The sequence below is a fragment of the Petromyzon marinus genome, chromosome 65 (genome assembly GCF_048934315.1).
Source record: "Petromyzon marinus isolate PM22_M1 ecotype Great Lakes invasive population chromosome 65, UKy_Petmar_22M1.pri1.0, whole genome shotgun sequence".
Lineage (NCBI taxonomy): Eukaryota > Metazoa > Chordata > Hyperoartia > Petromyzontiformes > Petromyzontidae > Petromyzon > Petromyzon marinus.
Window position 1 is genome coordinate 4,620,100 of NC_133731.1, and position 27,050 is coordinate 4,647,149.

Here is a 27,050-nt window from a genome sequence, read left to right on the forward strand (position 1 = left end):
AAAAGATCTCCAAAATCTTGAATAAGCACAAGATCCAGGTCCGTTTCAACACATTACATAAAATCCGTGATCTGGTTCCGTCTGTAAAAGATGTGATTCCGGACATACAATACCCTGGTGTCTACAAACTAAGTTGCCTCTGTGGTAGTAGTTACATTGGAGAAACCAAACGCCATGTCTCAGACCGCATTCGTGAACACAAAGCAGACCTTAAACACGGTAGGACCAACACCTCGGCCGTGGCAGATCATTGTTCTAATTCAGTAGGCTCACATGCCATTGACTTTTCCAAGACAGAGGTTCTTTGTAAGCCATCTGGCTTCCATGAGAGATTCGTTCATGAGGCTATCCACATATACAAGCACAGAGACAATTTCAACCGAGAAGATGGATTATATCTTAGCAATCATTGGAAAGATTTGATAAACCATTTCAGGTCTTAATTGATTGTTCACGCTTCCAGTGGCTTTCAGACAGCATACATTATAAATTAAAAAATATATATATTTCGTCTCCCCCCTCCTCTTTTCAGAATATAGATGGACTAGTCCTAAATAAACTGCCAAATCGTTGCGCGTGGCGCTAACGTTTTTTTTTTATAAATAAATAAATAGATGCGCCGTTTAAAAATAAATTTATGCAAACCAACACACCTGAAGACGACCGTTTAAGTTATGGTCGAAACGTCGTGAGAATTTTTTTATTGTTTTATATATTTTATTATTTTGTTGTTTCCCTTCAACGTGACTTTACCGAAAAAACTAAGAATATAACCATAGAATACTTACTGATGTTATTCTAACATAAAAAAGTTACTTGTAAAATAATGCTTACCGTCTGTATTATTACTGTTATTATTCGCGCTATTAAGCCCTCATGTATTGCTCAACGTAAGAAGTAACGCTGTCGGGGAACGCATCCCCAAATAGGCAATGGTAACAATGACCCCGTAATAGCGCTGATTGGACTGGCGCTTCAGTTCTCCAACAATGCGTGTTGAGCACTAAGCGAGATCTGCCTGTACACACAAAGATCCCCCGTGTAGCCTTAACAGACTGTTGAGGCAAGTGCTGTTAGCGAGCACCTACGAAGGCCGGCAATGTAGCACACGAGGCGGTGGGTGGCCAGCACCACGCCCGACCGCCTTTGTCTCCCCAGTGGCAATGTTTTTACACACCGCCACCCAGGTACTCATTTGAGGCTGGGTAGACCTAGCGGAGGCCGAGGATCGGTTCAGATAATCGTCACTTGTGTTGGTGGCCGTGAGCTGGAATCCAACTCGGGTCGCCGAGTTCGTAGCGCAACGTAGCGCTAACCGCTACACCACAGCTCCCCATGCACACATTCCCAGTTTAACTCTCTCATTCACCCCCAAACGGCAAAAATCACCCGCATAGCCTGCACAGACTAGTAGGGGAAGTGCTGTTAGCGAGCAGCACCACCTATGAAGGCCGGCACGCCGCTCCCCACACACACACACAGTGGGGAGCGGTGGTGCAGCGGTTAGCGCTACGCTGCGCTACGAACCCGGCGACCCGAGCTCGATTCTCGCTCACGGCCAACACCGGTGACGATTGTCTGAACCGGCCCTGGGCCTCCCCTAGGTCGACTCAGCCTCAAATGACTACCTGGTGCGGTGTGTAGTAAACATCGCCACTGGACCGGGCGTGGTGCTGGCCACCCAACTTCCCCGTGTGCCGTGCCGGCGTTCACAGGTGCTCGCTAACAGCGCTTGCCCCAACAATCTAACAAGGCTATATGGGGGATATTTGTCTTTGTGTGTGTGTGTGGGGGGGGGGGGGGAGCGGTGGTGCGGCGGTTAGCGCTACGCCGCGCTACGAAACCCGGCGACCCGAGTTCGACTCCCGCTCACGGCCAACGCCAGTGACGAATATCTGAACCGGTTTTGGGCCTCCCATAGGTCGAATCAGCTTCAAGTGATTACCTGGTGGGGCGTGTAAACATCGCCTACTAGGGAGACAAAGGCGGCCGGGCGGGGTGCTGGCCACCCACCGCTTTGTGCGCCGTGCCGTGCTTTCATTGGTGCTACTCGCCAAACAGCACTTGCCCCAAACAGTCTGTGGAGGCTATACGGGTGAAATTTGTCTTTGTCATACACGCATAACGACTCGTGTACCCACACATACACACGCAACCACTCGATGATCGGATGCACCCCCCCCCTCCCCCCACACACCTTTGCTGAAGAATGAGTCTAAGAATCTATTCGTGCAGTACGTTTAAGAATCTGATAGTCCTGCACGAAATCACACTCCTTCTTCACGAGGGCTATTTGACCATACTGCATCACGCTGGGATGTTGGAGTTGGGAGACCACCACTGGGGTTCTACATATCTCTCCCGCTCGATGTTCACCGGACGTCCAACTCGATCGCTCACAACGTCGAGATGTCAGAGCAGAGATGATCAAATATGAATTCGAGCAGAGACTGCCAGACAAAAAAATTAGAGCAGAGACAAATCAGACAGAAATCAGAGAAGAGACGAATCAGACAGAAATCAGTGAAAAGACAAATCAGACAGAAATCAGAGCAGAGACGAATCAGACCGAAATCAGAGCAGAGACGATCAAACAGAAATCAGAGAAGAGACAAATCAGACAGAAATCAGAGCAGAGACAAATCAGACAGAAATAAGAGCAGGGACGATCAGACATAAATCAGAGCAGAGACAAATCAGACAGAAATCAGAGCAGAGACGAATCAGACAGAAATCAGAGCAGAGACGAATCAGACAGAAATCAGAGCAGAGACGATCAGACAGAAATCAGAGCAGAGACGATCAGACAGAAATCAGAGAAGAGACAAATCAGACAGAAATCAGAGCAGAGACGATCAGACAGAAATCAGAGAAGAGGCGATCAGACAGAAATCAGAGCAGAGACGATCAGACAGAAATCAGAGAAGAGACAAATCAGACAGAAATCAGAGCAGAGACGATCAGACAGAAATCAGAGAAGAGACAAATCAGACAGAAATCAGAGCAGAGACGATCAGACAGAAATCAGAGCAGAGACGATCAGACAGAAATCAGAGAAGAGACAAATCAGACAGAAATCAGAGCAGAGACGATCAGACAGAAATCAGAGAAGAGACGAATCAGACAGAAATCAGAGCAGAGACGATCAGACAGAAATCAGAGAAGAGACAAATCAGACAGAAATCAGAGCAGAGACGATCAGACAGAAATCAGAGAAGAGACAAATCAGACAGAAATCAGAGCAGAGACGATCAGACAGAAATCAGAGCAGAGACGATCAGACAGAAATCAGAGAAGAGACAAATCAGACAGAAATTAGAGCAGAGACGATTAGACAGAAATCAGAGAAGAGGCGATCAGACAGAAATCAGAGCAGAGACGATCAGACAGAAATCAGAGAAGAGACGATCAGACAGAAATCAGAGCAGAGACGAATCAGACAGAAATCAGAGCAGAGACGAATCAGACAGAAATCAGAGCAGAGACGAATCAGACAGAAATCAGAGCAGAGACGATCAGATAGAAATCAGAGCAGAGACGACTCAGACAGAAATCATAGAAGAGACAAATCAGACAGAAATCAGAGCAGAGACGAATCAGATAAAAATCAGAGCAGAGACGAATCAGACAGAAATCAGAGCAGAGACGAATCAGACAGAAATTAGAGCAGAGACAAATCAGATAGAAATCAGAGCAGAGACTAATCAGACATAAATCAGAGAAGAGACAAATCAGACAGAAATCAGAGCAGAGGCGATCAGACAGAAATCAGAGAAGAGACGATCAGACAGAAATCAGAGCAGAGACGATCAGACAGAAATCAGAGAAGAGACGAATCAGACAGAAATCAGAGAAGAGACGAATCAGACAGAAATCAGAGCAGAGACGAATCAGACAAAAATCAGAGCAGAGACGAATCAGACAGAAATCAGAGCAGAGACGAATCAGACAGAAATCAGAGCAGAGACGATCAGATAGAAATCAGAGCAGAGACGACTCAGACAGAAATCATAGAAGAGACAAATCAGACAGAAATCAGAGCAGAGACGAATCAGATAAAAATCAGAGCAGAGACGAATCAGACAGAAATCAGAGCAGAGACGAATCAGACAGAAATTAGAGCAGAGACAAATCAGATAGAAATCAGAGCAGAGACTAATCAGACAGAAATCAGAGAAGAGACCAATCAGACAGAAATCAGAGCAGAGGCGATCAGACAGAAATCAGAGAAGAGACGATCAGACAGAAATCAGAGCAGAGACGATCAGACAGAAATCAGAGAAGAGACGAATCAGACAGAAATCAGAGAAGAGACGAATCAGACAGAAATCAGAGCAGAGACGAATCAGACAGAAATCAGAGCAGAGACGAATCAGACCGAAATCAGAGCAGAGACGAATCAGACAGAAATCAGAGCAGAGACGATCAGACAGAAATCAGAGCAGAGACGAATCAGACAGAAATCAGAGCAGAGACGAATCAGACAGAAATCAGAGCAGAGACGATCAGACAGAAATCAGAGCAGATACGATAAGACAGAAATCAGAGCAGAGACGATCAGACAGAAATCAGAGCAGAGACAATCAGACAGAAATCAGTGGGGTGGGGTGGGTGGAGTGGGTGGGGTGGGTGGGGTGGGTGGAGGGGGCAATGATTGAACAGAGGCCGCTACCGTTCGTGACCTTTTCTCGCCCTGTAAGCACTCGAGCGAACAGCGTCGACACCTCTCGAGCCTCCGCTCCCTGCCCCCTCCTCCTCCTCTTCCTCCTCCTCCTCCATCGCCACCCAGCCAAACACTCACAACTTCTCACGGTCACACTCCACAGGGCCACACTCGGGCCACGCTTCGAGCGCTCGCGGCCGTATAAAAAAAGAGTTGTAAGAGCCGCTTCCAATCACTCACTCCTTACTACCTCCTCGCTCCTTACTACCTCCTCGCTTTTCACTCCTCGCTCCTTACTACCTACACGCTCCTCACTCACTCCTCGCTCCTCACTCACTCCTCGCTCCTCACTCACTCCTCGCTCCACGCTCCTCACTCACTCCTCGCTCCTCACTCACTCCTCGCTCTTCACTCACTCCTCGCTCCTCACTGACTCCTCGCTCCTTACTCACTCATCGCTCCTTACTACCTCCACGCTCTTCACTCACTCCACGCTCCTCACTCACTCCCTCCTCACTCACTCCACGCTCCTCACTCACTCCTCGCTCCTCTCTCACTCCTCACTCCTCACTCCCTCCACGCTCCTCACTCACTCCTCACTCCCTCCACGCTCCTCACTCACTCCTCACTCCCTCCACGCTCCTCACTCACTCCGTCCTCCTCGTCATCTCGCTCTGCTAACCGCGTGTCAAGTCGCGAATTTGGGAAGTTCGGCCAGGGGGGGGGGGCGGGGGAGAATTTCGCCCCGGTTCCTCGGGGAATCGCAGAGGAGGCGAACTCACGTTTGTTGAGTTCCACGGGAACTCACTCCCGGTGGTTTATTTTGATTTATTTATTATTTTTACTCGGAGGAATTCGAGACGAGATTCCACTGCCCCCACTCATCCGCGGTCGCAGACGCCGCATTGTGTCGTTTTATTTTGAGGCTCTTCTTCTTCAAAAAATAAATCGATTTCGAATTTCGAACGGGGAAAAAAATCATCTCAACTGTTGCCCTGACTTCACCCGATGAGATAATCCGCGTTGAGTGAAAGCTGCGAGTCCAAGGCGTCACCAAGCATCGGATCTACATCTCACATCAGCTCACATCTGACATCTGCTCACATCTCACATCAGCTCACATCTGACATCAGCTCACATATCACATCACAGCTCTGAAGTCTTCTGAAACCACCGTCATCACCACCACCACCGTTCACACTACCACCTTTAGCACCACCTCCTCCTCCACCGCCGTTATCACCACCACCACCGTTACCACCTCCACCACCGTTAGCACCACCACCTCCACCACCACCACCTACACCACCTCCACCACCACCTACACCACCTCCACCACAAACACCTCTACCACCTCCACCACCGCCACCACCTCCACCACCTCCATCACCACCACCTTCACTACCACCTCCACCATCGTTAGCACCACCACCTCCACCACCACCACCTACACCACCTCCACCACAACCACCTCTACCACCACCACCACCACCGCCTCCACCTCCACCACCTCCATCACCACTACCTTCACTACCACCTCGAACCTCCACCATCGTTAGCACCTCCACCACCTACACCACCACCACCACTACAACCACCTCTACCACCACCACCGCCTCCACCTCCACCACCTCCATCACCACTACCTTCACTACCACCTCGAACCTCCACCATCGTTAGCACCACCACCACCACCTCCACCACCACCACCACCACCTCCACCACAACTACCTCTACCACCACCACCTCCACCACCACCACCACCAATGTCGCCAGCGGTTGGCTCGTTCGTGGTGTGGGACTACCTGGTGTTCGCGGCCATGCTGCTCATCTCGGCGTCGATTGGCGTCTACTACGCCGTGGTAGCCCGTGGCCAACAGAGCACGGAGGAGTTCCTGACGGGCGGGCGGCAGATGGGGGCCGTGCCCGTAGCCCTGTCGCTCACCGCGAGCTTCATGTCGGCTGTGACGGTGCTGGGCACACCGGCCGAGGTGTACTGCTACGGGGCGATGTTCTGGATTTTCGGAGTGACCTACGGCGTGGTGGTGGTAGTCACCGCCGAGATCTATCTGCCCGTCTTCTACCGCCTGGGCATCACCAGCACCAACGAGGTTTGGCGACCAACCCCACCCCACCCACCCACCCCCACTCCTCCCACACCTTGTGGAGTCGATCGTCGTCGAACGCGATATCGGTGCCTTCATCAGATGACGCTCATTGCTCTCTGGTTCTTTCGGTAAAGTCACGTAGGTATATATATATACAAAAAAATCACGACGTTTCGATTGCAACACAAGCAATCGTCATCAGGTGGGAAAATCACAGAAATATTTTTATTTTTTGCTGTGGTTTTCCCACCTGATGATGATTGCTTGTGTTGCAAGCGAAACGTCGTGATTTGTTTTTTTATTATTATTTATTATTTTGTTTTCTACCCACGTGGCTTTACCGAAAGAAGCAAAGACTATGGATTCCTGCAGTCGCGAAAGTTTCAAATCTTTGACGATCATGATGATGGTCACCACCATGTGGATGTGCTACGAAGGGATGGATTAGTGCTTTGGAACCATTTGCTCTGAAGAAGGGCCGTTTCCCGAAACGTCACCTATGAAACGTCACGTGTTGAGTGTATTCCTTGTTTGTGCTGCTGCTGCTTCCAACGCGGCGGTGGTGTCACCAAATAATTTGCCGACTGATGATGATCATGATTACGATCACCACCATACTGATCATTATATAGATCGCCGTCACAATGACAATCATCTTGATCGAGTGGGGGGAGTCAGTTCATCAGGCGCGTGGCAAATTGAACGTCAGCTACATGATAACGATGACGCTGCTGATGATGATGATCAGGATGATGATCGTTATGATGGCGATCATGGTCGTCGTCATCATGCTGATCATTATGACGATCAGGATGCTGATCATTACGATGGTGATCGTCATCATGATGATGATCATTATGACGCTGATCAGGATAATGATCATTATGATGGTGATCATGATGATGATGATCAAGATGATGATCATTGTGACTGTGATCACGATGATGATCACGATGACGTTGATCAATATGATGATCAGTATGGTAGTGTGATTGGCCCGTGCCAATCACGGCACCGTGTTGCCGAAACAAAGTGACGTTTAATAGGTGAAGTTTCGGGAAACGGCCCGTCGTAAGAACAAATGGTTCCAAAGCACTAATCCATCACTTCTTAGCGCATCCATCCATTTTACCTATAAAGGGCCATTTGCCTGAAACGTCAGATGTTATGCTTTACTTTAAAGTGCCACACGCAGTGTCGCTGAGGAATCATGTTCAGGCTTTGTATTATCGGTAGAATCTTCATCGCTATGATCGTCATCGGCAGAAGCAGCGTCATCATCATTCATCATCATCAGCAGCTGATGTATCATAACTGTCATCATACGGATGCATTCACCATGAGCGGTATTGGTAGAATCAAGAGCAGAAGCATCATCATCACCACCATATCAACAACATAATCATTACCGTCTTCAGCAGACGCATCAGCAGCGACAGAGGCATCATCTTTATCAGCAGCAGCATGAGTCATCATCATCATCATGAGCAGCAAAATTAGCAAGAGCGTAATCATCAGTCGAATCTTCACTGTCACTCGGAGGAAACCTCAGTTTCATCAACTTCACCACGACTGCCACCAACCACGATCCGTCAACCATCCATCACACATTTAACACCACAAGCACTACCACCACCACAAATTCTCCATCATAACCTCGAATACCATGACCAACCACGATCCGTCAACCATCCATCACACATTTAACACCACCACCACAAGCACTACCACCACCACCACAAATTCTCCATCATAACCTCGAACACCATGACCAATCACGATCCTTCAATCATCCGTAACTGGTCATGGTCTGCCACGTCACCCATCACCACCACCATCGCAGCAGCAGCAGCAGCAGGAGGTGCTGCTGGTGATGGTGGTGGTGATGGTGCTGCTCGCTAACAGCACTTGCCCCAACAGTCTGTGAAGGCTACACTGGGGGATCTTTTGTTTTTTTTTTGGTGTGGCGAGTGGTCGTGTCGGAGCAGTTGGCGCACTGCACTACGAACCCTGCAACCCGACGTCGATTTCCGCTCACGGCCAACACCGGTGACGATTATTTAAACCGGTCTTGGGCCTCCCCTAGGTGGACTCAGCCTCAAATGAGTTACCCGGTGCGGTGTGTAGTAAACATCGCCGCTGGGGATACAAAGGCGGTCGGGTGTGGTGCTAGCCACCCACCCCCCTCGTGTGCCGTGCCGGCCTTCATAGGTGCTGCTCGCTAACAGCACTTGCCCCAGCAGTCTGTTACAGGCTACACGGGGGATCTTTGTCTTTGACGGTGGTGACGGTGATGATGATGGTGGTGATGATGGTGGTGATGTTGTGTCGTGTGGCGCGCGCATCAGTACCTGGAGAAGCGCTTCAACAAGACCGTGCGACTCGCAGGCACCTTCATCTACATCATCCAGACGGTGCGATATGATGACGATGATGATAGTGGTGGTGATGATGGTGGTGATGATGGTGGTGATGATGGTGGTGATGATGGTGGTGATGATGGTGGTGATGATGGTGGTGATGAGTCACTCAGGATACGAGATGATGGCGACGATGGTGATGATGGTGATGATGATGATGATGGTGGTGATGATGGTGATGATGATGGTGATGATAATTCACGTAAAGATCAGTTCAGTTTATTTATTTTGGTATAGCCCTGTGAGACATTCGGCTCTTGAATCGGGTGCAACCACAACAAACAAAAAAACAAAAACACGAACAAGAAAAACATCTTAAAGTCACTATGTGACTGTGCAAACAGAAAATCCATGAAAAAACCCAGCAAAATATGCCTGAAATAGCACCGTACACCAACGCTGTGTGCAAAAAATCCCATTGGGATGCAAGTCAAACAACAACAACCACAATAAAACTTAGATTAAGGCCATCAGTCTAACTCCGTACTACAACAAAACAAACATGTCCAAACCAAAAAAACGTTTTCGAAATCACCAAAAAATAAAGCCATAAATGCAACGTAACAGTGATCATAGGGACTGTGACCGAATTTTTACACTAAACTACATAAATAACATGCAACACCAAATCCTAGAGCCATAGCTGGTTGCATGAGTTACTCCAGAACAACAGAAGCATCATATTCTTAGCTCTTTCGGTAAAGTGACTTTACCGAAAGAGCTAAGAATATGAATTACTGCAGTCACGAAAGCTTTAAATCTAAATTTAACAGAAGCATCAGTCGGGGTATCAAATTTTTCAATGCACCTTTAAGATCAGCACGCTAAATCAAAATACAGATAATACTTTGCAGCGTCATCTGGAGTGAAACATTTTATTTTATTTTACGCCAATGAATAGCAGTGGCAGCTAGGGGTGTACAACTCCTCTAGAGCAGTTTTGAGAGAAGATCTCATTGGTAGCGATTCAAGTTGCAGTTTATTGGCAATAGCATTCCAGACCCTGGGGGCATCAATAGCAAAGGCCCTTCCTCCAGTTTTTGTACGGCAATAGGGAATGTGAAGCTGGTAAATGAGCGACGACCTGATGTCAAATTTGTTCTTTGAAACAGAGAGGAGATCCAGCAGGTAGTCTGCGGATTTTTTGTAAGTACATCGTGAATAAATAAGATCTGGTGCACAAGCCGTCGAACATTAAGAGATGTTAAGTTTGACCCAATGTAGAGATCACAGTGGTGAGTCCTATATGTGAGCGGTAGTGTAGTGGTCTGCATGGTGCGCTACGAACTCGGCGTCCCGAGTTCGATTCCCGCTCACGACCAACACAGGTTCTGGGCCTCCCCTAGGTCGACTCAGCCTCAAACGAGTAACCTGGTGCGATGTGTAAACATCGCAGCTAGACAAAGGCGGTCGGACGTGGTGCTGGCCACCCACTCCCTCGTGTGCCGTGCCGGCCTTCATAGCTGATGCTACTCGATAACAGCACTTGCCCCAACAGTCTGTTACAGGCTATGCGGGGCGGGGGGGGGGCTGAGTAATCTTTGCCTTTTGTTTATTGTTTACCAAAGTAACCACCAGCAACATCGCCACCGTCGTCTCACACGTAGCGACGGCTGGTGGGTTAATTGTTACAACCGGTAGGGTGGAACGACCAACAACAGCGATTCGCACACCCAGCCAAGACCCCCACCATCCCCCACGCGCATCTCCACCACGGGTTCCGGCCACGGTGCCGTTGACACTGAACCCATGGGGAGCCTTAGTCTGGCTCAGTCGCTTGAATTGGCACTGAACCCTAGGGGAGCCTTAGTCTGGCTCAGTCGCTTGAATTGACACTGAACCCTAGGGGAGCCTTAGTCTGGCTCAGTCCCTTGAATTGACACTGAACCCATGGGGAGCCTTAGTCTGGCTCAGTCGCTTGAATTGACACTGAACCCTAGGGGAGCCTTAGTCTGGCTCCGTCGCTTGAATTGACACTGAACCCTAGGGGAGCCTTAGTCTGGCTCCGTCGCTTGAATTGACACTGAACCCATGGGGAGCCTTAGTCTGGCTCACTCCCTTGAATTGACACTGAACCCTAGGGGAGCCTTAGTCTGGCTCAGTCGCTTGAATTGACACTGAACCCATGGGGAGCCTTAGTCTGGCTCACTCCCTTGAATTGACACTGAACCCTAGGGGAGCCTTAGTCTGGCTCAGTCGCTTGAATTGACACTGAACCCATGGGGAGCCTTAGTCTGGCTCAGTCGCTTGAATTGACACTGAACCCATGGGGAGCCTTGGTCTGGCTCAGTCGCTTGAATTGACACTGAACCCATGGGGAGCCTAAGTCTGGCTCAGTCGCTTGAATTGACACTGAACCCTAGGGGAGCCTTAGTCTGGCTCAGTCGCTTGAATTGACACTGAACCCATGGGGAGCCTAAGTCTGGCTCAGTCGCTTGAATTGACACTGAATCCTAGGGGAGCCTTAGTCTGGCTCAGTCGCTTGAATTGACACTGAACCCCAAGGGAGCCTTAGTCTGGCTCAGTCGCTTGAATTGACACTGAACCCTAGAGGAGCCTTAGTCTGGCTCAGTCGCTTGAATTGACACTGAACCCCAAGGGAGCCTTAGTCTGGCTCAGTCGCTTGAATTGACACTGAACCCATGGGGAGCCTAAGTCTGGCTCAGTCGCTTGAATTGACACTGAATCCTAGGGGAGCCTTAGTCTGGCTCAGTCGCTTGAATTGACACTGAACCCCAAGGGAGCCTTAGTCTGGCTCAGTCGCTTGAATTGACACTGAACCCTAGAGGAGCATTAGTCTGGCTCAGTCGCTTGAATTGACACTGAACCCCAAGGGAGCCTTAGTCTGGCTCAGTCGCTTGAATTGACACTGAACCCCAAGGGAGCCTTAGTCTGGCTCAGTCGCTTGAATTGACACTGAACCCTAGGGGAGCCTTAGTCTGGCTCAGTCGCTTGAATTGACACTGAACCCATGGGGAGCCTAAGTCTGGCTCAGTCGCTTGAATTGACACTGAATCCTAGGGGAGCCTTAGTCTGGCTCAGTCGCTTGAATTGACACTGAACCCCAAGGGAGCCTTAGTCTGGCTCAGTCGCTTGAATTGACACTGAACCCTAGAGGAGCCTTAGTCTGGCTCAGTCGCTTGAATTGACACTGAACCCCAAGGGAGCCTTAGTCTGGCTCAGTCGCTTGAATTGACACTGAACCCATGGGGAGCCTTAGTCTGCCTCAGTCGCTTGAATTGACACTGAATCCTAGGGGAGCCTTAGTCTGGCTCAGTCGCTTGAATTGACACTGAACCCCAAGGGAGCCTTAGTCTGGCTCAGTCGCTTGAATTGACACTGAACGCTAGGGGAGCCTTAGTCTGGCTCAGTCGCTTGAATTGACATTGGACCCTAGGGGAGCCTTAGTCTGGCTCAGTCGCTTGAATTGACACTGAACCCATGGGGAGCTTTAGTCTGGCTCCGTCGCTTGAATTGACACTGAACCCTAGGGGAGCTTTAGTATGGCTCAGTCGCTTGAATTGACACTGAACCCTAAGGGAGCCTTAGTCTGGCTCCGTCGCTTGAATTGACACTGAACCCTAGGGGAGCCTTAGTATGGCTCAGTCGCTTGAATTGACACTGAATCCTAGGGGAGCCTTAGTCTGGCTCAGTCGCTTGAATTGACACTGAACCCTAGGGGAGCCTTAGTCTGGCTCAGTCGCTTGAATTGACACTGAACCCTAGGGGAGCCTTAGTCTGGCTCAGTCGCTTGAATTGACACTGAACCCATGGGGAGCCTTAGTCTGGCTCAGTCGCTTGAATTGACACTGAACCCTAAGGGAGCCTTAGTCTGGCTCCGTCGCTTGAATTGACACTGAACCCTAGGGGAGCCTTAGTCTGGCTCAGTCGCTTGAATTGACACTGAATCCTAGGGGAGCCTTAGTCTGGCTCAGTCGCTTGAATTGACACTGAACCCTCTGTTGATATGTAAACTTTGACTTTAACACAGCTATTTCTGTCACAAGCTAATCCCTCGACTATTTCAATGCTAAATTCTCCTGCTCTGATATGTAAACTCCTTTGTCAAGGCTAGCCGCGCCTTTCACCGAGCTTAAAAAGACGCTGCGAATCTTAGCAGCGTTAATTGAAGCTCTGTCGTCCCGACAGTTATGTTCTTTCACCTGAAGAAGGCTGCTTGTGTTGTGGCCGAAACGTCGTGAGAATTTTATTGCGTTATTTTATTTTATTATTTATTTCATCATTTTATTTTATTCTCATTCTGCGTGACTTCATCGAAAGAACCAATTGAAGTCGCTATCTTCTTCACAGACGCTGTACACGGGCATCGTGATCTTCGCTCCGGCTCTGGCTCTGAATCAAGGTGACCCACACTGTGACGTCAGGGCGCCTCTAACACTCACGCCTTGTAGTTGACGTTCTGGTTGTGGTGGTTGTTGTGGTTGACGTTGTGGTCGACGTTGTTGTTGCTGTTGTTGTGGTTGTTGGTTCACGTTGTGGTTCGTGTGGTGGGTGTTGTTGTGGTTGACGCTGTGGTCGACGTTGTTGTTGCTGTTGTTGTGGCTCGCGTTGAAGTTGTTAGTTCACGTTGTGGTTCGCGTTGTGGTTGTTGTTCACGTTGTGGTCACGTGGTGGATGTTGCTGTGGTTGTTGTGGTGGTTCACGTTGTGGTTGTTGTTATTGTTGTGGTTGATGTTGTGGTTGCTGTTATGGTTGACGTTGTGGTTCGCGTTGTGGTTGTTGGTTCACGTTGTGGTCACGTGGTGGATGTTGTTGTGGTTGTTGTGGTGGTTCACGTTGTGGTTCACGGTTGTGGATGTTGTTGTGGTTGTTATTGTTGTGGTTGATGTTGTGGATGCTGTTAAGGTTGACGTTGTGGTCACGTGGTTGATGTTTTTGTGGTTGACGTTGTGGTTCACATTGTGGTTGTTGGTTCACGTTGTGGTCACGTGGTGGGTGTTGGTTCACGTTGTGGTCACGTGGTGGTTGTTGGTTCACGTTGTGGCCACGTGGTGGTTGTTGGTTCACGTTGTGGTCACGTGGTGGTTGTTGGTTCACGCTGTGGTCACGTGGTGGTTGTTGGTTCACGTTGTGGTGACGTGGTGGGTGTTGGTTCACGTTGTGGTCACGTGGTGGTTGTTGGTTCACGTTGTGGTCACGTGGTGGTTGTTGGTTCGCGTTGTGGTCACGTGGTGGGTGTTGGTTCACGTTATGGTCACGTGGTGGTTGTTGGTTCGCGTTGTGGTCACGTGGTGGTTGTTGGTTCACGTTGTGGTCACGTGGTGGTTATTGGTTCACGTTGTGGTCACGTGGTCGTTGTTGGTTCACGTTGTGGTCACGTGGTGGGTGTTGGTTCACGTTGTAGTCACGTGGTGGGTGTTGGTTCACGTTGTGGTCACGTGGTGGTTGTTGGTTCACGTTGTAGCCACGTGGTGGTTGTTGGTTCACGTTGTGGTCACGTGGTGGATGTTGCTGTGGTTGTTGTGGTCACGTGGTGGGTGTTGGTTCACGTTGTGGTCACGTGGTGGGTATTCATCGACATCATTGGATCTCCTTTGCCAGTAACCAAAATATGATCGTAGGTTTTTCCCCTTTTTTCTGGCAACAAAACAGCTGTGTTAAGATGTTAAAACACCAAACTGAAACCTTTTTTTAGGATGAATCACGTCACTGCATTAACCACAATGCTTGTGGTCAGAATGCAAACATAAAAAAACAGCACTCTGATATTAAGTGTGGCATTGTCTTTGAGACCGATTGGTCCACACCAGAGACGGCTTTCTTTAGAGCCTCGTCTCCATTGGGCGTCCTCTGGCCTAGCGACGTTTGAGACGAAGCTCAAAAGGAAGCCGTCCCTGATGCGAACCAATCACTTACAAGGACAATGCATCGTATTATCAGAGTGTGTGTTTTTTTGTTTGCATTCTGACCACAAGCGTTGTGGTTAATGCAGTGATGTGATTCTTTGTAACAAAAAGTTTCAGTTTGGTGTTTTATCATCTTAACACAAGCTGTTTTGATTTAAAGCTTTCGTGACTGCAGTGATTCATATTCTTGGTTCTTTCGGTAAAGTCACGTTGAAGGGAAACAATAAAATAATATTATATATTAAATAATAAAATTCTCACGACGTTTCGACTGTAACGCAAACAGTCATCATCAGGTGTGAAAAACCAACGGCAAGAAAATTTGGTTTTTCACACCTGATGATGAGTGTTTGCATTACAGTCGAAACGTCGTGAGCATTTTATTGTTTCATATGTATTATTATTATTTTATTGTTTCCCTTCAACGTGACTTTACCGAAAGAACCAAGAATTCAAGCTGTTTTGTTGCCAGAAAAAAGGGGAAAGACCTACGATCGTGGTGGGTGATGTTGTTGTGTTTGACGTTGTGGTTGTTGTTGGATCACGTTGTGGTTCTCGTGGTGGGTGTTCATGTTGTTGTTGTTGTTGTCTTTCTCCAGTGACGGGGTTCGATCTGTGGGGTGCCGTTGTGTCGACCGGCATCATTTGCACTTTCTATTGCACCATGGTGAGCACCATCACTATCACCATCACTATCACTCATCACCATCACTCATCACCATCACTCATCACTATCACCATCACCCATCACTATCACCATCACCCATCACTATCACCATCACCATCACTCATCACTATCACTATCACCATCACCCATCACTCATCACTGTCACCATCACCCATCACTCATCGCCATCACTCATCACCATCACTCATCACTATCACTATCACCTATCAGTCATCATTGTCACCATCACTCATCACTATCACCATCACTCATCACCATCACTCAACACTATCACCATCACCTTCACTATCACCATCACTATCACCATCACTATCAGCATCACCATCACCCATCACTTTCACCATCACCCATCACTCATCACCATCACCCACCACTCATCACCCATCACTATCACCATCACCATCACTCATCACCATCACTATCACCATCACTATCACCATCACTATCACTATCACCATCACCCACCACTCATCACCCATCACTATCACCATCACTCATCACTATCACTCATCACCATCACCATCACTCATCACCATCACTCATCACTATCACCATCACTAATCACTATCACCATCACCCATCACTATCACTATCACCATCACTCATCACTATCACCATCACTATCACCATCACCATCACTCATCACCATCACCCATCACTATCACCATCACTATCACCCATCACTATCACCATCACCCATCACTATCACCCATCACTATCACCATCACTATCACCATCACTCATTACTGTCACCATCACCATCACCTATCACCATCACCCATCATCCTCGGTGGATCGGTGGGTGGATGAGTGGATGTATGAGAATGTGGGTGGACGAGTGGGTTTGGTAGGTGGGTGAGCAGATGAGTGGGTGATTCGATTAGTGGGTGTGTGGGTGGATGGGTGAGTGGGGAGGGGATAGGTGGGTGGGTGGGTGGATGAATGGGTAGATGGGTGCGTGGCTGGATGAGAATGTGGAAAGATGAGTGGGCCTTTTAATGGGTGGGTCAGTGGATCAGAGGGTGGGTTCATAGATCAGTGAGTGGGTGGGTGACTAGGTAGGTGGATGAATGGGTGAGCAGGTGGATGAGTGAGTGGATGAGAATGTGTGTTGGTAGATGAGTGGGTCGGCTAATAGGTGGGTTGGTAGATCGGTGGGTAGGTTGGTGGAACGGTGTGTGTATGGGTGGGTGGGTAAGTGAGTGGATAGCTGGGTGGGTGAGTGGATGGGTGGGTGCGTGCGTGGATGGGTGGGTGGGTGAATGGATGGGTGGGTGAGTGGGTGGGTGCGTAGATGGGTGAGTGTATGGGTGGGTGGGTGAGTGGATGGATGGTTGAGTGGATAGGTGGGTGGGTGAGTGGATGGATGAGTGGGTAATTGGATGAGTGGGTGATTGAATGTGTGGATGGGCGAGTGGATGGTTAGGTGGGTGAGTGGATGGATGGGTGTTTCGGTGATTGGGTGGGTGAGTAAATGTGTGGATGGGTGAGTGAATGTGTGGATGGATGGGTGAGTGGATGGGTGAGTGGATGGGTGAGTGAATGTGTGGATGGATGGATGAGTGGATGGGTGAGTGTGTGAGTGGACGGACAGGCGGGTGATACGACCGAAGCGGCGATTCTGAAAGGCCACGCCGTGCGACCCCCTTCTCCCCCCTCCCCCCTCCCCCCCTCCTGCCAGGGAGGCCTCAAGGCCGTGGTGTGGACCGACGTCTTCCAGGTGGGCATCATGGTCGCCGGCTTCGCGTCGGTCATCGTGCGCGGAGTCGTCGTGGTGGGCGACCTGGGTCACGTGTTCAACGTTTCCTCCGAGGGCGGCCGCCTCAACCTCCTCGAGTGAGAAAATCCATCCGTGCGGCGCCTCGATCGTTATCCCCCCCCCCCCCCCCCCGCGTGGCGGTGCTGGGAGCGGTGGTGCAGCGGTTAGCGCTATGCTGCGATGGGAACCCGGCGACCCGACATCGATTTCCGCTCACGGCCAACACCGGTGACGATTATTTAAGCCGGTCTTGGGCCTCCCCTAGGTGGACTCAGCCTCAAATGAGTTACCCGGTGCGGTGTGTAGTAAACATCGCCGTTTGGGGAGACAAAGGCGGTCGGGTGTGGTGCTGGCCCACCCACCCCCCTCGTGTGCCGTGCCGGCCTTCATAGGTGGTGCTCGCTAACAGCAGTTCTGTTCAGGCTACACAGAGGATCTTTGTCTTTGACGGTGGTGACGGTGATTTCCCTGGCCAACACCGTCGACGATTATCTGAACCGATCCTGGGCCTGCCCTAGATCGACTCAGCCTCAATTTGAGTACCTGGTGCGGTGTGTAAATACATCGCCACTGGGGAGACAAAGGCGGCCGGGCGTGGTGTTGACCACAAACCCACCCTCGTGTGCAGCGCCGGCCGGCTTAGGTGCTCGCTAACAACACTTGCCCCAACAGCCTGTTAACGCTACACGGGGGATCTTTGTCTTTGTTGGCGGTTTCTCTCGAGGTGAAGCTAACCTCCTACATTAGTGAGTCGATTGAAACATGCCCCTCTGCCCATTGTCCACCTTTAGAGGTTCCCACCCGTTGCTATCCACCCGTTGCTTGACCACCACCCTGTACACCCGTTATTGTCCACCTCTCATTGTTCACCCATAGTTGCCCACCGACCAATGTCCACCTCCGATTGTCCACCCATCAACGTGCCCACATCTAATTCTCCACCCATCGTTTATCCACCTCTAAGTCCACCTCGCAAATATCCACCCCCATCGCTACCGACCTCTAAGCATCGTCCAATCCTCATTGCCAAACCATCAAATTTCATTAATCCGACTGTCCACCACTCATTGCTCCACACACCGTTGTCCATCTCCTTCTTGTCCACCTCGGCACCTCCCTCCCCCTCGCCCTCCCCACCCGCGCCAGTTTCGACCCGGACCCACGGCGCCGCCACACGTTCTGGACGATCATCGTGGGCGGAACGTTCACCTGGACGAGCATCTACGGCGTCAACCAGTCCCAAGTGCAGCGCTACATCTCCTGCCGCAGCCTGCGACAAGCAAAGCTGTGAGTGCATTTGGCGGTGGCACTGATTCTTCATGTTCTGTAGATGTAGATGCCACTGGTTCTTCATTTCTGTAGGTGTAGATGCCACTGGTTCTTCACGTTCTGCAGATGTAGATGCCACTGGTTCTTCACGTTCTGCAGATGTAGATGCCACTGGTTCTTCATGTTCTGTAGATGTAGACTGGTTCTTCACGTTCTACAGATGTAGATGCCACTGGTTCTTCACGTTCTGCAGATGTAGATGCCACTGGATCTTCACGTTCTGTAGATGTAGATGCCACTGCTGCTTCACGTTCTGCCAATATAGATGCCACTGGGTCTTCATGTTCTGTAGATGTAGATGCCACTGGTTTTTCATGTTCTGCCAATATAGATGCCACTGGTTCTTCATTTCTGTAGGTGTAGATGCCACTGGTTCTTCACGTTCTGCAGATGTAGATGCCACTGGTTCTTCACGTTCTGCAGATGTAGATGCCACTGGTTCTTCATGTTCTGTAGATGTAGACTGGTTCTTCACGTTCTGCAGATGTAGATGCCACTGGATCTTCACGTTCTGTAGATGTAGATGCCACTGGTTCTTCACGTTCTGTAAATGTAGATGCCACTGGGTCTTCATGTTCTGTAGATGTAGATGCCACTGGTTCTTCACGTTCTGCAGATGTAGATGCCACTGGTTCTTCACGTTCTGTAAATGTAGATGCCACTGGTTTTTCATGTTCTGCCAATATAGATGCCACTGGGTCTTCATGTTCTGTATATGTAGATGCCACTGGTTCTTCATGTTCTGTAGATGTAGATGCCACTGATTCTTCACGTTCTGTAGATATAGATGCCACTGGTTCTTCATTTCTATAGGTGTAGATGCCACTGGTTCTTCACGTTCTGCAGATGTAGATGCCACTGGTTCTTCACGTTCTGCAGATGTAGATGCCACTGGTTCTTCATGTTCTGTAGATGTAGACTGGTTCTTCACGTTCTACAGATGTAGATGCCACTGGTTCTTCACGTTCTGCAGATGTAGATGCCACTGGATCTTCACGTTCTGTAGATGTAGATGCCACTGGTTTTTCATGTTCTGCCAATATAGATGCCACTGGGTCTTCATGTTCTGTAGATGTAGATGCCACTGGTTTTTCATGTTCTGCCAATATAGATGCCACTGGGTTTTCATGTTCTGTATATGTAGATGCCACTGGTTCTTCATGTTCTGTAGATGTAGATGCCACTGGTTCTTCACGTTCTGCAGATGTAGATGCCACTGGTTCTTCATGTTCTGCCAATATAGATGCCACTGGTTCTTCACGTTCTGTAGATATAGATACCACTGGTTCTTCACGTTCTGTAAATGTAGATGCCACTGGTTCTTCATGTTCTGCCAATATAGATGCCACTGGTTCTTCACGTTCTGTAGATGTAGATGCCACTGGGTCTTCACGTTCTGCAGATGTAGATGCCACTGGTTCTTCACGTTCTGCAGATCTAGATGCCACTGGTTCTTCACGTTCTGCAGATGTAGATGCCACTGGTTCTTCACGTTCTGTAGATGTAGATGCCACTGGTTTTAAATGTTCTGCCAATATAGATGCCACTGGGTCTTCATGTTCTGTAGATGTAGATGCCACTGGTTTTTCACGTTCTGCAGATGTAGATGCCACTGGTTCTTCACGTTCTGTAGATGTAGATTCCACTGGTTTTTCATGTTCTGCCAATATAGATGCCACTGGGTCTTCATGTTCTGTATATGTAGATGCCACTGGTTCTTCACGTTCTGCAGATGTAGATGCCACTGGTTCTTCATGTTCTGCCAATATAGATGCCACTGGTTCTTCACGTTCTGTAGATATAGATGCCACTGGTTCTTCACGTTCTGTTAATGTAGAAGCCACTGGTTCTTCATGTTCTGCCAATATAGATGCCACTGGTTCTTCACGTTCTGCAGATGTAGATGCCACTGGGTCTTCACGTTCTGCAGATGTAGACGCCACTGGTTCTTCACGTTGTGTAGATGCCACTGGTTCTTCACGTTCTGTAGATGTAGATGCCACTGGGTCTTCACGTTCTATAGATGTAGATGCCACTTTGGTGTTCGTGTTTCCTTTCCACTTTCTTGAAAAACTTACCAAGAGACGTCTCTACAGTGGCTATCTTCTTTCTCTTCATAAGTCGACTTGTGAAAGGCAATAGCATCGTGAACAGTCGCAACTGGACACACGGGGACACGTTTGTTCGTGTCTCTGAAAGTTCGTTAGTCGAGTGCTCGTAAGTAGAGGAGTCCCAGTATCTTGGGCCCTCCTCGAGCTCGACTCAGCCTTCAATGTGAGCCCCTTGTGCAGAATGTGTGTGTGTGTGTGTAACAACATGGGGAGATTTCGATTTAAAGCTTTCGTGACTGCAGGGATTCATCTTCCAGAGGACAGTCCAGTCCCTTCACCTGATGAAGGCCACTTGTGTTGTGGCCGAAACGTCGTGATAATTTTATCGTGTTATTTAATTTAATTATTTGATTCTCATTCTACGTGACTTTACCGAAAGAACCAAAGAAGATGAACATGGGGAGACAAAGGCGGCCGGGCGTGGTGTTTGTATTTTTTTACTCCACACAAACCAACCGCATGCAACCCCTGCCGGTCTTCGGAGTTGCTCGCTGACAGCGGATTGCCCCCCCCCCCCAAGCCCCCCCCCCCATGGCCTGCTGAGGGTGTGTCTGTGGTTGTGCCGCAGGTCTCTGTACTACAACCTGCTCGGCCTGTGGCTCATCCTGTCGTGCGCCGTGCTCTCTGGTCTCATCATGTTCACCATCTACCGCGACTGCGATCCCTGGACCGCTGGCATCGTTGGCGCTTCTGACCAGGTCCGTCGCAGCTGCCGCTGCTGCTGCAGCTGCTGCTTCAGCTGCTGCTGCTACAGCTGCTGCTGCTTTAGCTGCTGCTGCTGCTTTAGCTGCTGCTGCTTCAGCTGCTGCTGCTTCATCTGCTTCTGCTTCAGCTGCTGTTGCTTCAGCTGCTGCAGCTGCTGCAGCTGCTTCAGCTGCTTCTGCTACAGCTGCTGCTGCTTCATCTGCTTCAACTGCTGCTTCAGCTGCTGCTTCATCTGCTTCAACTGCTGCTTCATCTGCTGCTGCTTCTGCTTCAGCTTCTGCTGTTGCTTCAGCTGCCAACAATTGCCAGAGCTCTGCAGGTCGCCCTCTGTTAAATCATTGGTACAATGTGTTTCATTAGTACAATGTGTTTCATTGGTACAATGTGTTTCATTGGTACATTGTGTTTCATTGTCTTTAATTTGTACAATGTTTCATTGGTACAATGTGTTTCATTGATACATTGTGTTTCATTGGTACAATGTGTTTCATTGTCTTTAATTTGTACAATGTTTCATTGGTACAATGTGTTTCATTGGTACATTGTGTTTCATTGATACAATGTGTTTCATTGGTACAATGTGTTTCATTGTCTTTAATTTGTACAATGTTTCATTGATTCAATGTGTTTCATTGATACAATGTGTTTCATTGATACAATGTGTTTCATTGTCTTTAATTTGTACAATGTTTCATTGCTACAATGTGTTTCATTGGTACATTGTGTTTAATTGTGTTTCATTGGTACAATGTGTTTCATTACTACAATTAAACGAGAGTGGGAGATAGCCCGGGCACGCGTACGGCGGGAGGGGGTAACGCTCAATCCCCCGCTTATGACGATGATGTTAACTACCTCGCCTGGTATGCAGGAGGTCGTGAGTTCGACCCCAACCCTGACACCTGCTGTTGTATATTTGGAGTTTGTGGCGTCTCTGTTTCTCTCTCCCCGTGGCGGCGTGGACTTTCCTCGATGTCCTCCGGTTTCCCCCTCCACGTTGAGAATCAACGTCACGCGTTTAGAGCATTTGGCTACTGCTATAACTTTCCCCCTAATCACCCTGCTTCCGCTGATGATGCTGTTGATGCAGATGATGCTATTGTTGCTGTTGCTGATGATGATGGCTGAAGATGATGCTGCTGCTGATGATGATCCTGCTGATGATCATCATGCTGATGATGATGGCTGATGATGCTGTTGATGGAGACGATGCTATTGTTGCTGATGATGATGGCTGATGATGCTGCTGATGATGATCCTGATGATGATACTGGTGATGCTGCTGCTAACGCTGATGACGATGCTGCTGATGATGGTCGTGCTGATGATGACATTGGTGATGCTGCTGCTAACGCTGATGATGATCCTGCTGATGATGATGATCATGCTGATGATGATGATGACACTGGTGATGCTGCTGCTAACGCTGATGACGATGCTGATGATGATGATGACACTGGTGATGCTGCTGTTGCTAACGTTGATGACGATGCTGCTGATGATAATCGTGCTGATGATGACATTGGTGATGCTGCTGCTAACGCTGATGAAGATCCTGCTGATGATGATGATCATGCTGATGATGATGACACTGGTGATGCTGCTGCTGCTAACGCTGATGACGATGCTGCTGATGATGATCCTGCTGATGATGATCATGCTGATGATGATGACATTGGTGATGCTGCTGCTAAAGCTGATGACGATGCTGCTGATGATGATGACACTGGTGATGCTGCTGCTGTTGATAATTATCCTGCTGCTGCTGATGATGATGATGCTGCTGCTGATGATGATGATGTTGTTGACGCTCATAATGTTGATCCGCAGCTCATCCCCTACTTGACCCTCGACATCCTGCGGGATTTCCCTGGCGTCCCAGGCCTCTTTGTGGCCTGCGCCTACAGCGGAACACTCAGGTGAGGAGATGTCAACTACCTCGCCTGATATACAGGAGGTCGTGGGTTCAATCCTCACCCTGTTTGCGTCTCTCATCATCATCATGGCGGCTAGGAGATGTCAACTACCTCGCCTGGTACACAGGAGGTCGTGGGTTCAATCCTCACCCTGTTTGCCTCTCTCATCATTATCATCACGGCGGCTAGGAGATGTCAACTACCTCGCCTGGTGTACAGGAGGTCGTGGGTTCAATCCTCACCCTGTTTGCGTCTCTCATCATCATCATCATCATGGTGGTGAGGAGATGTCAACTACCTCGCCTGGTGTACAGGAGGTCGTGGGTTCAATCCTCACCCTGTTTGCGTCTCTCATCATCATCATCATCATCACGGTGGCTAGGAGATGTCAACTACCTCGCCTGGTGTACAGGAGGTCGTGGGTTCAATCCTCACCCTGGTTGCGTCTCTCATCATCATCATCATGGTGGCTAGGAGATGTTAACTACCTCGCCTGGTATACAGGAGGTCGTGGATTCGATCCCGACCCTGACGCCTGCTGCTGTATATTTGGAGATTGCGTCTATCTCTCTCTCATCATCATCATCATGGTGGTTAGGAGATGTCAACTACCTCGCCTGGTGTACAGGAGGTCGTGGGTCCAATCCTCAACCTGTTTGCGTCTCTCATCATCATCATCATGGTGGTGAGGAGATGTCAACTACCTCGCCTGGTGTACAGGAGGTCGTGGGTTCAATCCTCACCCTGTTTTTCTCTCTCATCATCATCATCATCACGGCGGCTAGGAGATGTTAACTACCTCGCCTGGTGTACAGGAGCTCATGGGTTCAATCCTCACCCTGGTTGCGTCTCTCATCATCATCACGGTGGCTAGGAGATGTCAACTACCTCGCCTGGTGTACAGGAAGTCGTGGATTCAATCCTCACCCTGTTTGCGTCTCTCATCATCATCATTATGGCGGCTAGGAGATGTCAACTACCTCGCCTGGTGTACAGGAGGTCGTGGGTTCAATCCTCTCTCTATTTGCGTCTCTCATCATCATCATCATCATGGCGGCTAGGAGATGTTAACTACCTCGCCTGGTCTACAGGAGGTCGTGGGTTCGATCCCGACCCTGACGTCTGTTGCTGTATATTTGGAGTTTGCTGTGTCTCTCACATCATCATCACGGTGGCTAGGAGATGTCAACTACCTCGCCTGGTGTACAGGAGGTCGTGGGTTCAATCCTCTCTCTATTTGCGTCTCTCATCATCATCATCATCATGGTGGCCAGGAGATGTCAACTACCTCGCTTGGTGTACAGGAGGTCGTGGGTTCAATCCTCTCCCTGTTTGCGTCTCTCATCATCATCATCACGGTGGCTAGGAGATGTCAACTACCTCGCCTGGTGTACAGGAGGTCGTGGGTTCAATCCTCACCCTGTTTGCGTCTCTCATCATCATCATGGCAGCTAGGAGATGTCAACTACCTCGCCTGGTCTACAGGAGGTCGTGGGTTCAATCCTCACCCTGTTTGCGTCTCTCATCATCATCATGGCGGCTAGGAGATGTCAACTACCTCGCCTGGTATACAGGAGGTCGATCCCGACCCTGACGCCTGCTGCTGTATATTTGGAGATTGCGTCTATCTCTCTCTCATCATCATCACGGTGGCTAGGAGATGTTAACTACCTCGCCTGGTATACAGGAGGTTGTGGGTTTGATCCCGACCCTGACGCCCGTTGCTGTATATTTGGAGTTAGCGTGTCTCTCTCTCTCTCGTAGACAAATCGCGTGGATTTGTGGCCGGGACCTCCGGTTTTCCTCTCCACATTTAGAAACACCACGTGTTTACAGTTATGGTTCTTATCTTTTACTGCAGCTTTGCACGTGCTTAATTTGTGTCTTAATGATTTACCTTCTAAAGAAAAGTCTGGCCATATCTCGCACCCCCAGGGGGTGCGTGCACCCCAAGTTAAGAACCACTGGTGTAGTGCATAGTGTAGTGTATAGTGTAGTGTATAGTGTAGTGTGTTGTAGTGTAGTGTATAGTGTAGTGTATAGTGTAGTGTATAGTAGTGTATAGTGTAGTGTATAGTAGTAGTGTATAGTGTAGTGTATAGTGTAGTGTATAGTGTAGTGTATTGTGTAGTGTATAGTAGTGTATAGTGTAGTGTATAGTGTAGTGTATAGCGTAGTATATAGCGTAGTGTAGAGTGTAGTGTATAGTGCAGTGTATAGCATAGTGTATAGCGTAGTGTATAGTAGTGTGTTGTGTAGTGTATATTGTAGTTTAAAGTGTAGTGTATAGTGTAGTGTAAAGTGTAGTATAAAGTGTAGTGAAAAGCGTAGTGTATAGTGTAGTGTATAATCTAGTGAATAGTGTTGTATAAAGTGTAGTGTATAGCGTAGTGTATAGCGTAGTGTATAGTAGTGTAGTGTATAGTGTAGTGTATAGTAGTGTATAGCGTAGTGTATAGTGTAGTGTATAGTGTAGTGTATAGTATGCGATACACTTCCACATCATGAAGGCCCTCTTCTTGGAGCGTTGATTGGCGATAGCCAGGTCGCTTCTGACAAAGAGCTCCTACGTAGCTTCAGTGACCCCGGGACCTTATCGGGTAACAACAATAAAACATCAAGAGTCTCGCTACACCCAGTGGCGTTACTGCGCCCAGCCGCACGTCTCTGCGACGCGCGTACACACGAAAGGGAGACCCCCTCTCCCAAACCCTCCTCCAAACAGCGGCGCTAGCAAGCAATTGCAGGGGCTGCGCCCGTGCCTAATTCCCGTGACCAACGTAGAACGTTGGGCACTGGTTCATGGGTTCATGGTACCGCTGTTAGTAGCGAGCACCTATGAAGGCCGGCACGGCACACGAGGGGGTGGGTGGCCAGCACCACGCCCGTCCGCCTTTGTCTCCAACCAGTGGCGATGTTTAAGCACCGCACCAGGTACTCATTTAAGGCTGAGTTGACCTAGAGGAGGATGCCCAAGACCGGTTCAGACAATCGTCACGGGTGTTGGCCGTCAGCTGTAATCAAAACATCGCGATATTTCATTATCACTGGAGGAATCCGATGAGCTATCAAGCTATTTTTCACACAGCAAAGACAAAGGTCCCCCGTGTAGCCTGTAACAGACTGTAGGGGCAAGTGCTGTTAGCGAGCACCTATGAAGGCCGGCACGGCACACGAGGGGGTGGGTGGCCAGCACCACGCCCGACCGCCTTTGTCTCCCTAGTGGCGATGTTTTTCACACCGCACCAGGTACTCATTTGAGGCTGAGTCGACCTAGGGGAGGCCCGGGACCGGTTCAGATAATCGTCACTGGTGTTGGCCGTGAGCGGGAATCGAACCCGGGTCGCCAGGTTCATAGCGCACACACCCGCACACACGCACACACCCACACACACCTACACACACACCCACACACACGCACACACCCACACACACACGCACACACCCACACACACACGCACACACCCACACACCCACACACGCA

General features: G+C 49.3%; 1 protein-coding gene across 1 annotated transcript in view; it reads left to right on the forward strand.

Moving 5' to 3' along the window:
• Positions 1-4,730: 4,730 nt before the first annotated feature.
• SLC5A8 (solute carrier family 5 member 8) overlaps positions 4,731-27,050 on the forward strand; it is a 57,830-nt gene continuing 35,510 nt past the window's right edge. Inside the window, exons 1-8 of the mRNA XM_076054262.1 lie at positions 4,731-6,774; positions 9,120-9,185; positions 13,503-13,554; positions 15,658-15,725; positions 17,428-17,582; positions 18,652-18,792; positions 21,514-21,643; positions 23,481-23,569. Of these exons, the coding sequence (XP_075910377.1) occupies positions 6,430-6,774; positions 9,120-9,185; positions 13,503-13,554; positions 15,658-15,725; positions 17,428-17,582; positions 18,652-18,792; positions 21,514-21,643; positions 23,481-23,569 (1,046 nt within the window). The 5' untranslated portion in view covers positions 4,731-6,429. The remainder of the gene's footprint in view (positions 6,775-9,119; positions 9,186-13,502; positions 13,555-15,657; positions 15,726-17,427; positions 17,583-18,651; positions 18,793-21,513; positions 21,644-23,480; positions 23,570-27,050) is intronic.